At 42.9% G+C, this 12,079-nt stretch overlaps 1 protein-coding gene across 1 annotated transcript in view; it reads right to left on the minus strand.

Moving 5' to 3' along the window:
* The window catches only part of LOC145401902 (transient receptor potential-gamma protein-like), a 151,296-nt gene that overhangs the window by 127,720 nt on the left and 11,497 nt on the right, over nt 1–12,079 (minus strand). Inside the window, exon 2 of the mRNA XM_080274008.1 lies at nt 3,699–3,829. Within this exon, the coding sequence (XP_080130134.1) occupies nt 3,699–3,829 (131 nt within the window). The remainder of the gene's footprint in view (nt 1–3,698; nt 3,830–12,079) is intronic.

Genomic DNA, 12,079 nt, shown 5'->3' on the forward strand with positions numbered 1-12,079 from the left:
AATATAGAATGGATTAATAAAGAATGGGTTAATAAAGAATGAGTTAATAAAAAAGGGGGTAATAAGGAATGGATTAATAAAGAAAGGATTAATGTAGATGGGATTTATAGAACGGATTAATAAGGAATAGGTTAATAAATAAAAATACAATAAAATAAATACGTCTTCGGACAGCAAAGATTACTAAAGTCTCTCCCACCTGAATAAAAGCTTCATGTATCGTGGTGAATTAAATACCACAGTGAAAGAACGCTAAGAGGAGAAGAGTTTTTAAAGCACTTCACTACGACAACAAACAATTATACTATTTTACTCTAACTTGGCCTAAAATTGTCAGCTCTCCATCTTGAATACTGAGCTGCAACAATAGATTAACACTACAATATCATCACAGTCAGGAAGAAGTGCTATGGAAAGGATGAAGAGCTGTAGTTCTGTCTTAAAACTGACCTACGTGAAAAGAAAGCTATAAGAGGACGAAAATTTGGACCTACTACCGTCTTCTGCCCCTGATCTACGTGAAATAAGCTGCAAATGGACAAAAATATGGGCCAAGTTAGTGGAAAGACCTAGAGTCATTTCTTGCCATCGTCTGACAAATTACTCTTACTGGGAGAGACTTACCGAACTGAGTATGTTAACTATAATCGTCATCTACCCTACTAATACAATGCTCTATCTCCTAAGCTGATTAATCTCGTCTAGAAGTATACATAGAACAAACTGAAAAATACATCATCGCACTGAAGGGGTTTTATCTGATTCTTGACATTCTCTCTCTCTCTCTCTCTCTCTCTCTCTCTCTCTCTCTCTCTCTCTCTCTCTCTAAAGTGCCTTTTCTTTCTTTCTCCCTTGTTTTATTTTTCCTTCTTCATCCTTCTTTTTTCACTCTTTCTCTTCTCAGCTGTCCCTGCCTCCTCCTTTTTCTCTCCGTCTCCCTTCCTCCCCCTCGTAACTCCTTCCTCCCTTTGCCCGAGAGGGAGGTATTATGGAAAACAATAAATTTTACCTCCTCTCCCTTCCCCTCTTTTATCTCCTTCCCTTTTCCCTCTTTCTTTTATCCCTTTGTTCCTTCTTGCTCCGTTTTCTCTCCTTCTTCTACGTCTCTCTTTTCCCCTCCAACCTACTTCCTCTTTCTTTTATCTTCTCTCTTCTTCCTTCTTTTTCTCCTTCCTCTCCTTTATCCCTCCACTCTTCTTCCTTCTTTCCTTTATCCTCTCCACACTTCTTCTCTTTCATCTGCCACTTTTATCTCCTTTCTCCCTCTTTTCTATTACCCTCCGCCATTCTTTCTCCATTTTCTCTCCTCCTTCTGCCATTCTTTTATCCTTTCCTCCTCCTCCTCCTTCCGTCTTCTTTTCCTTCCTTTTAATACTCTCCCCATCTTTCTTCCTCTCTCCCACTTTCCTCCTATCTCTCCCTTCCCCATCTTTTCTTCCATCTCTCCATCCCCCCCACTTTCCTCTCATCTCTCCATCCTCCCCACTTTCCTCCCATCTCTCCATCCTCCCCACTTCCCTCCCATCTCTCCATCCTCCTCACTTTCCTCCCATCTCTCCATCCTCCCCACTTTCCTCCCATCTCTCCATCCTCCTCACTTTCCTCCCATCTCTCCATCCTCCACACTTTCCTCCCTACTTTCCTCCTATCTCCATCCTCCTCACTTTCCTCCCATCTCTCCATCCTCCCCACTTTCCTTCCATCTCTCCCTCCTCCCCCCTTGCCTCCCATCTCTCCGGAATAAACACAAAATCACAACCCTATCCATACATTTACATTCTTACAGTTCTTGCCGTTGCTATAACCTTTTCACCTTAACTTGGCCTAATATTGTAATCTCTCCGTCTTTCAACGCTCAGCTGTAACAATATACTGTATTGAAAAAAGAATACGGTGCCAGTCACGAAGAAGCGGTTTATGACAGGGATGTAGAACCGTACCATACATGGAGTGAGCCGGTGTACGTGAAATGAGTTTGTGTACGTGAAATAAACTCTGTACATGAAATATGCTAGTGTGCGCGAAATGTGTGTACGTGAAATAAGCTAAGTGTACATGAAATGTGCTAGTGGAACTGAGAGTGTATATGAAATACGTCACCAATGTTGGGAAAGTTATTGTGAAAGAATTACTGCATGTGTAAATCTGGGTCGCCTGATGACTGCTCGATCTCTTGCAGCATCTCTGGTTTGCCCCTTTACCATCAGGTCCGCTCACTCGATCAGAAAAGTAGCGTTGCACACCGCGCGAAACGATGACACTCAGACGATGACTACCAAAAAATCCCAGGAAATTCTACCCTACTTTGACACAACTGAATTCTTCAGGTTGGCACATACTGTCGCTTACCTTACACCGCCTGGCCAGTACTGTTTGCATACATATATTCAGATGATAACATACAAATTACATTGGAATATCAGGAGCTATACTGACCATTTTGGATATCACCAGACCCCTCTTACGAGATTTTTTGTTACTGTACATAAAACCTCACTCCTTGTCTTCTTAGGTCTGTCTCTTGCAACTTTGTCTCCAACATTCCTAATCCTCCTTACCCAGCTAACCTTCTCCATACTCTCCACATCAAAATCCACATAAACAAAGCATCCTATAAAAAAAAAAAAAAAAAAAAGGAAATCCACCAGAACCATTACATTCGCGAAGAAAACCACCAGAAACGCCCACTAAATCCCCATAAACCACAAACAAGGGAAACAAGAAACCTACCTCCTGACGGCAGTGACATCATCCCCCCCCCAACACCACGGAGGAACCTCTGCTATGCTCGGCTGACCCACTAGTAGCCACACACAGCACTCTACTGACTTTAACTTGGTCCTAAACAGCCATCTCTCCACCCTTAATGCTGTGTTATGGCATTAGCTTAACCCCAGAGTATGGGTAAAATCACAAAGAAGTGCTACATGGAAACAATGAAGAGCTGTGTTATTGTCTTTCTCTGTCACTGAGCTATGTGAAATATGCCGCAGAAGGACAAAAATCTGGGCCAGGTTAAGGTGAAAGAACTATTGTACTATACTCTTTTCAGCTTACCTGGCCCAACATTTCACCTCTGCACCTTGAATACGGAGTGATAACAATAGATTAGCACCACAATATGGCGTTAGTCACGAAAAAGTACTATGGAGCGATGTGGAGCCGGAGCATGGTCTTTTCCCACCATTCACCTCCGTGTAAAAAGCTACATAAGGATGAAATCTGGGCCAAGTTAGGATGAATGACCTATAGATATGAACTGAGAGACCACCAGGAACCCGTAAGACCTCCAGCACATCTCCAAAACCTCCATAACAAACAAACCCCCTTTCCTGACGCATGCCCCATCAGAAAAAAAAAAAAATCACCCAGTCCTAACGATGGAAACTAGCAACCCTCTTCAACAAAAATAACAACAACAACAACAACAACAACAATGACATTCCACTTAAACCTCACGAAACCCACCAAAAACCACCAGAAAAAAACAATAACAAAAAAAATATATACTGATTCTTGGGACATCTTCCCGTTTTCTTTGCACTAACCTGACCGAAACTGAAATAAAAAAACATCACACACACACACACACACACACACACACACACACACACACACACACACACACACGCACACACAAAACACCATCGGAATCCTCTAAAAAACAAAGAAGCATAAAAAAATACCCCTGCACGTACCTCCTGACGCCTGCGACATCTCCCCTCTCGACGCTGAGGAGGAATTTCTTCTCCTCGTAGGTGAGCTGGCCCATCTCCTGGTGGGGCCGGTTGTGGCGGTCCTCCTCACCCATGCCGTGGATGCTGTGGCTCTGTGGACGGAGATAATGGCCGTTAATGGGAGGTCACAATGGATGGAGATAATATGGTTAATGGGTGGAGATGATGGGGTTAATAGGTGGAGATAATGGGGTTCATGGGTGGAGATAATGGGGTTCATGGGTGGGGAGAGTGGGTGTTAATGATGGGAGATAATGCGGTTAATGGGGGGAGATGGCTGGGGTTAATGGAGGGAGACAGTTGGGGTCAATGGGTGGAGATAACAGGGGTTACTGGGAGACAGTGGAAATTAATGGGTGGAGATAATGGGGTTACTTAGCGGAGAATGCAAGGTTAATGGTAGAGATAATGGAGAGTTATTGGGTGGAGATAATGGGGGATAATGGGTGAATAATGGGCAAGTTAAGTGAAGAGAAAATATAACACTGCAGCTTTCCTTCTCTGTTCATGGATCCAGGAGGAAGTTACTGTATAAGCAATGTGTAATTAATGGGGGTAATGGGTGAATAATGGGCAACTAAATGTACAGAAAAAAAAAAAAGCTAATATTTTTTTCCTTATTCCGTGGACGTTGTGGCTCTGTGAAGGCGAAATAATGGGGCTAATGGGTGGTAATGGGGTATAATGGGTGGACAAAAACTTCCTAAACACAAGGGATCATTTATCAGAATGCGCGTTCGCCTCCTTAATTCATACTGTTGATAATGTGGCTGTGTTGAGAGATAATGGGTTCTAATGGGGTTAATAGGTGGATAATGGGAGGCTAAAAGTACTGGATAATTAACATATAAATTCCTTTCGTCATAGCTCTGTGGGGGAGAAAATGGGCGATTGCTAAGTGGGTAAGAAGAAAGCTGAGGTTAATGGGTGAGTAATGGGGTTAATGGGTGGCTAATGGGCAGCTAACTGGAAAGGAAATTACTTTACGCCCATTCTTCTTTACCCATGCAGTATCACAACACAGACGGTGGGCATTGGTGCTCGAAGGGTGACGTGTGTGGCTGCCAGAGATAAGAGCGTTAATTAATGGGCAGCGGATGGGTTAATGGATCTCTGAAATAAATGGGAGACAGCTTAATGGGGAGATGAAAGGGTATATGGTATCAGGGGGAAAATTATGGGTGAATGGAATGACGATGCGGATCTCTCTCTCTCTCTCTCTCTCTCTCTCTCTCTCTCTCTCTCTCTCTCTCTCAAACTTAACAAAACACTGATGTCCTAAAAACACACAAATGCGCAGATACGGTACATACACAAGAGCAATAACACACACACACGAGAGAGAGAGAGAGAGAGAGAGAGAGAGAGAGAGAGAGAGAGAGAGAGGATAAATTAGCTCCGTCTTATGATATCGTGATTAGAATTATAAATACGGTTTGCTTTATGGCCCGTAGCAATGTGGGTTTTGATAAACTGGGGAGGAAGGAAGGAGGTGGAGGGAAACAGGGAAGGACAGAGGAAGAGAGGAGAGAAGGGAGGAGGAATGAGTAGGAGGGGAAGAGGACAGAGTGGAAGGATGGAGGGGAGGAGGAGGAGATATGAAGGTAGGAAGGAAGAAACAAAGATGGAAGAAATGCAAAACAGAAAAAAAAAAAAAAAGGAAGAAAGAAAGATGAATGGACAAAATGGGGTAAAAAAAAAAAAAAGGAAGGAAAGGAGGAGGAAAGAACGAGGGGGTAAGAAAGGGAGAGGAGGAGAAAAAGAAGAAAAAGAAAAAGAAGAAGAAGGAGATAGATAGATAGATAGATAGATAGATAGATAGATAGAGAGAGAGAGAGAGAGAGAAACTGGGTGAGGGAGAGGAAATGGAATAGAAATGGAGACAGTCATGTTGATGCGTATGTCTCCATAATTCTCTCTCTCTCTCTCTCTCTCTCTCTCTCTCTCTCTCGTTTCATCATCCAGTTTTCCTTCTTCATTTACTATTTCACTTTCCCTTCATCTTTCCTTTCTTACTGTCTTCCTCTTCTTCCTTCCTCCTCTTTTCCTTCCTTTCCTTTCCTCCTTCCTTTTTGACTTCCACTTTGTCCTTCCCTCTATCAGTCCTAACCTCCCTTTCTCATTTTTTCTTAGCTACTTCCTTTCTCCATGCTTTCCTTCCTCTGTCTTTCTTTCCCTCCCCCTTTTCTTTCCATACTTTCTTCCTGTTCTCCTTCACTCCTACTTTTCCCTCCATCTCTTCCTTCATTTAACGTCCCTTTTCTTTTTACCTTTCCATTTCATTCCTTCAGTCCCTCCTTTCTTCTTTCTTCTCTTTAGTCTTCCAACCCTCTGATTCCTTCTTTCCCTTCCTCTTTCTCTCCATCTTTTCTTCCCTCTCTTCTCAACGACATAAATCTCATCAAGTACAATAGAAAGAATAAATAAAGTGCCATCGAACTGAAGAGGTTATTTGTATCTCTCTAACCCCCCCCCTCTCTCTCTCTCCCTCTTTTCTCATCTCACTCTAAACTTGCCTCCAAACTCACTCACGCTCTCACTCACTTTCTCACATTTTCTCTCCTTCTTCCCCCTCCCCCTCCTCCTCCCTCTGCTGTCCTCATTTCACTCTTAACTTATGTACCGTAACTTGCTCACTCTCCATCATTCTCTCTTGCCAGCTCCCTTTCTCACATTACATTCACTCACTCACTCGCTCACTCATTAATACAGTCTCTCTCTCTCTCTCTCTCTCTCTCTCTCTCTCTCAAGGGGCCCAAACAGCAAACTTACAACTCACAACATGAAAATCTTGGCCAAACTCCACTCCCTCAACTTTTTGCTCCTTCATTCTATTTAGGTTTTCCTGCGGTTTTTGCAACTTCGCCGCTTGGTTAACCCTCTCATGGTCGGGGCAGCTTTATTATTATATCCCAGACGATTTTATTCAGCTGAGCGGGTCATAGGAGACTGAGTACTGACCCCTTCACTACGATGACGGATTAAGTTGATTTCAGTTACCACCTGACGATTTTATTCAGCTCAGGAGAGTCCCAAGGTAGGGAAGGGGTTAGTGAAGGCAGTATCCAATTCCACCCCCCCCCCACCGTTCGAAAAATATATCCTTGACTGAATTAAACCTTTTGGAGATGGCAAGAATACCCCCCCCAAAAAAAAAAAAAAATCGGACTGAAGTTATGACAATGTACCATATTATTTTTGTATTAACCTCTTACTGTGTCTTCTTGTCCTCCGTATCCTTTGTTTCTCTGTCAGTCTGTTGGTAGGATGACCTTTTTTGTGTGATTGTGTCTGTCGTCCTTTGTGCATTATTATTATTATTATTATTATTATTATTATTATTGTTGTTGTTGTTGTTGTTGTTGCTGTGGCCCCCAAGCTCATCTGAACCTAAAACCGGTGGACTGCAGGCTGAGGTTCCCCTTCTGCAGCCTACTATCCTCCATTTGGGAGGATAGGGAGGGAGGCGAGGGACGTTTGTACAGTATAACCGGGCAGTAGAGCCGCCCAGCTACTGTACATCGGTGCCACCACGTGAAGGCGTTCCTCTCCACCACCCTGAGTATTACAAAGAGGCAGTGTTTATTTCAGCCAGACGATGTTTCCAGTCCATTATTGTTGCTGCCACACGATTTTATTCAAGGAGAACATTTATACCCTTTTCACTGCAACCTGGCCTGGATTTCCGTCCTTTTGCAGCTTATTTCATGTAACTGAGTGGCAGAAACAGACAGTACTGCGGCTCTACACCCATTCAATAGCACTTTTTCGTGACTAGCATCATATTCTTGTATTAGCCTACTCTCTTGCTGTAACTCGGTGGTCAGGATCGAAGGATGACAATTATAGGCCAAGTTAGAGTAAAAAGAGTATAGTAGTGAAGGGATAAGTCAAGGCTAACTAATTTTTCCAGTCTGAAGTCTCTCCTATAATATAGTTGAATCGTCTGAAGCCACCAAAAAAATCAGTTAAAATACGTCATTGTAGTGAAGTGGCTGAATCTTTCGACTTTCCACCCCTTCATTTCTCCAGCCCTTTCCGCTTAACCTCTCTCTCTCTTTCTCTCTCCTCCCACCTTCTTTCGTCTTTCTTTATTCCTTCGTTTCTCCTTCCCTCACTTCCTCCTACACTCCCGCCTAATTATTCCCACCCTCTTCTTGACTTCTACCTTTTCTTCTCTTCGATCGCCTTTTCTTCCTTTATTTCTCCTTCCCGCCACCCTTCCTCTCACCCTTCTTCGCTCCATCTCTCATTCTTTCTTCTATAAGCTCTCTCTTTTCCTTCCTTCCTTCATTTCTCGTTCCTTCCTTTCTTTCCATTCAATTTCCCTTCTTTCCTGCACCTCCTATTTCTTCCATCCTTCATCTCTTCAAATCATCTTCTTCCTCTTCATCCTCTCACCAAGGAATAAACAAACACTCACATCTAACGAAATGGTCACCCATATCTTACGCAACTCACTCCCATCTTATGAAACACTCACTCCCATCTTGCTTAACTTCTCCACCATCATTCCGAATATATATGACGTAACTAATGAACTATTCTAAATGGCATGAATGGCCGTAGCAAATTCTCCTTAGCGATTCATTTTGCTTATTTCACTTAACATTTTCCTGCGCACCATTAAAGTCTTTTAAATATATGTAAAATAGTGAGGTGATAAGCACAATAAATCGTGTAGGAAGATGTGTTAAGAGGTCTGCACAACCACTTAGACTACGACCCTAAATCCGGTGACATTATTAAAGACTCCATACATTACTTATTTTTTATTTTTTTATTATTATCGAAACCAAACAACCAATTGATTTTTATAGTGAAAAATTAAAAGTACTAAATAATGGCTGTAAAAGTGAAAATTTATCTACAGTATGAACAATACCCAATTTGATCATGTAAGCAGAGAAAAAAATATATGTATACTTATGAAAAATTATACAGAACCATGATATCTTGTACAGAGGCAATTTAGAAGACAATAACTAATAATTACGATATAACAGACGATAAAGATTTCAAAACAGGCCATATCTGCTCCTTCATTATCTTCCTCTTCTTACCCTCTCAGCCTTTATGCCGGTTCTGTCCTTCCCTCTGACCTTTTCCTCTATCCCCTCCTTCCCTCCCTCATTTGTGTCTTTCCTCTACACCATCCCTTTGTTCCCTCTCACCTAACCTACTCTTTCTAATTTCTCCACCTCCCCCTTTCTCTTCTTCCCTCCACCTTCTCCTCATTCTCTTCCTTCCTCCTTCCGTCTCCTTCCTCCATCCCTCGATCTGCTGTTACTCTCTGTCTTCCTGCCTCTCCATCTCTCTCTCCTTTCCTTCATCTTTTCTTTATCATCTCCTTTCCTCCCTTCTTTCGTCTCCTTCCTCTATCCCTCAGTCTACTCCTACTCCTCTCTACCTTCCTCCTCCATCTTTCTCTCCTCCCTCATGCCACTCTTACTCCTGTCTACCTTCCTTCCTCTCCACATTTCTCTCCTTCTCTCCATCCTTTCCTCATTCTCTCCTTCCCTCCATCCTTTTCTTGTCTTCCCCTTCCCTTCATCCTTTCCTGATCCTCTCCTTCCCTCCATCCTTTACTTATCCTCTCCTTCCCTCCATCCTTTCCTTATTTTCTCTTTCCCTTCATCCTTTCCTTATTTTCTCCTTCCCTCCATCCTTTCCTTATCCCCTCCTTCCCTCCATCCTCTCCTTCCCCCACTCCCTCCCGCCCTCCCTCCGCCTCCTTCATTACCATATAAAACGCCTCTTTAAAGTAAGAAGAAGGAGAGGGGCAGCAAAATTACTTAGTGTTTACGTTAACCAATTTATTATCTCCTTTACTTCCTCCTTCCGTCATTCTCTCATCTATGTTTTTCTTTACTCTTTTTTATCTTCTTCCATCGTGCTTCTTGCCCTGCCTTCTCTCTTACTTTCTCCTTCTTTTTCATTACTTTCTCCATTTCCTTATTTCTTCTCCCATTCCTCTTGGCCATCCAGCCACGTAAAATAAGCTGCAAATGGACGAATTTAGGCCAAGTTAAGGTGGAATGAGTATAGTGATGAAGCTTTTGACGACCTCCCTTAGCCTCTTCACTACGCTGACGTCATTTCCGTTTCATTCATATAGCCTACAGACGATTTTATTCAGCTGGGGGGGGGTAAGTCTTGTAATGAAGGGATAAGGGAAGGCCACATCTAACCTCTCCCAGTCGAAACGTCTCTCCAAAGATGATTAAAATCGTCTGGAGGCAGCAAGAATATAACCAGAAAATACGTCAACCGAGTGAAGGCGTTAATCTCTTCAGTATAATGACGCTTTATTCATTGCACTGTTGTTGTTGTTGGCTTAGACTCAAAGGTAAACTGCTGTGGACTGCATGCTTAAACTTCCCCTCCTCTTGCAGTACACCATCCTCCTTTCGGGAGATAAGGAAGATGCTCAAGGAAGTTTGCATAAGCGGGTAGTTGTGCCGACCTGTTACATCAGTGCCACCCCATGAAGGAGCCAGTCTGCAGCACCACAAATATTCGTGCGATGATCTTTGTGTGCTTAGCCGCGATTCCTGAAGGTGGGGTAGCTAACACTCTGAGTCCAGCGATGGGTATTTAAATCTTGTTCTTGTTGGCAACAGACGATTTTAATCAACTTCCGATAGCACTCTGGTAGTGAATGGGTCAATGAAGGCTGCGTCAAACCCCTCCAGTTGGAAAAGTACCTCCAAAGCTGAATGAAATCGTCTGGAGGTGGCAGGAGTACAAGAGAGCAGTGAAGTGGGTATTGGAGACAGGTGATGCATTCTCTACATCCCTGGCGTGATGGCACCCACATGACGGGACGGCTTCACTGCCTGGCTATACACGCGTCTCTCACCTCCCTCCCTCTCACCCCAAAAGGAGAATGGTACACTGAGGGAGACTGGCAACCTCAGCCTGCAGTCCACTGTGTTCACGTTACAGAGAAATACATGTCAACAACAACAACAACAACAACAAATTCTCTGTAATACCTCATTCCATTTCATTCTTGCCAACATCAGACGATTCCTATTCGGCCTAAGAGATTTTCAAGACTGAAGAAGTAGCCCCTTCAGTACGGGGGGCCATTACAAACAATAACGCGTTGGCAGCAACATATAAAAAATAAGGAAAATCGTAGTGAAGGGGTTGTCGCTGGCTCCTTATAGGCGAAAGGGATGAGGCCGATAAACTAACGTAAAGAGGTCAGTGTCTCTCTCTCTCTCTCTCTCTCTCTCTCTCTCTCTCTCTCTCTCTCTCCCCCAAACATTCCTTCCTTCCTCTCCCACATTCTTCCCTTTCCTTCTCTCCTGTCCTCCCTTCCTTTCCCCCTCCCTTTTCTATCGCCTGTCTTCTCTAACATTCACTCCTCCCCATCCCGTTCCTTCGCTTCCTCCTTCCTCCCTCCCTCCCCCCCCTTTGTATATTACTCAGCTAATTTTGTCCAGTATATTCCTTTCTCAACCTCCTCTCTTCACCCTCTTTCCTCCGTCTCTCTCCAACTCTGCCATCCCTCTCTCTCCTTTCCTCTTCCTCTTCTCACCCACTCCTTCTCAACTTCCTCCTTTCCTTCGTCCCTACATCTCTCTCTCTCTCTCTCTCTCTCTCTCTCTCTCTCTCTCTCTCTCTCAAGTGTGTTAGGCAGTTACGAAGGCTAACATGTTACTAGGACATAAAGAAAGAGCAAAGGTATTCAAACTCAGACAAATGTTTCTCATAGTTTTGTGTTTAGCTATTTATTTTAGTTCTTAAGTTCTTCAGTACAGTCCTTCAGTTTTCATACGTTCTTGGTACAGAATTTAGTTTTTAATCTATGTGGCACAGTTCATTTGTTCTATATTTATTTAGTTTAGTTTTTCAGTTCTCCCTTTTTATAAGTCCTCTATTCGTCTTTGGTCACAATAATGCACAATCTATATATATATATATATATATATATATATATATATATATATATATATACATCATCCAACCCTACGTTGCTCCAGGAGAAGAGTATAAGCCAGAACATAAATAAATATATATATATATATATATATATATATATATATACCGTATATATCCATCACCCAACCCTACGTTGCTCCAGGAGAAGCGTAGAAGCCAGAGGCTAGGCAAGTTGGTCCTGACATTTAAGATGAGAGTGACCAGCCTCACTCATCCCTGAGTGGCATTACGTGAGCAATAAACCCCACCCACCCCTTGGATATAAACCTTCACCGGATCAATCCGATTGGAGTACCTTAACTACCCACTAAATCACCAGGCGCCATAATTTGGTTATATGGTTACCACCCAACGTAGTAAAATGGTTTCCTGGTGTACAGGAAACTATT

The sequence above is a fragment of the Coenobita brevimanus genome, chromosome 57 (genome assembly GCF_032717465.1).
Source record: "Coenobita brevimanus isolate Jiangsu-jjx chromosome 57, ASM3271746v2, whole genome shotgun sequence".
NCBI lineage: Eukaryota > Metazoa > Arthropoda > Malacostraca > Decapoda > Coenobitidae > Coenobita > Coenobita brevimanus.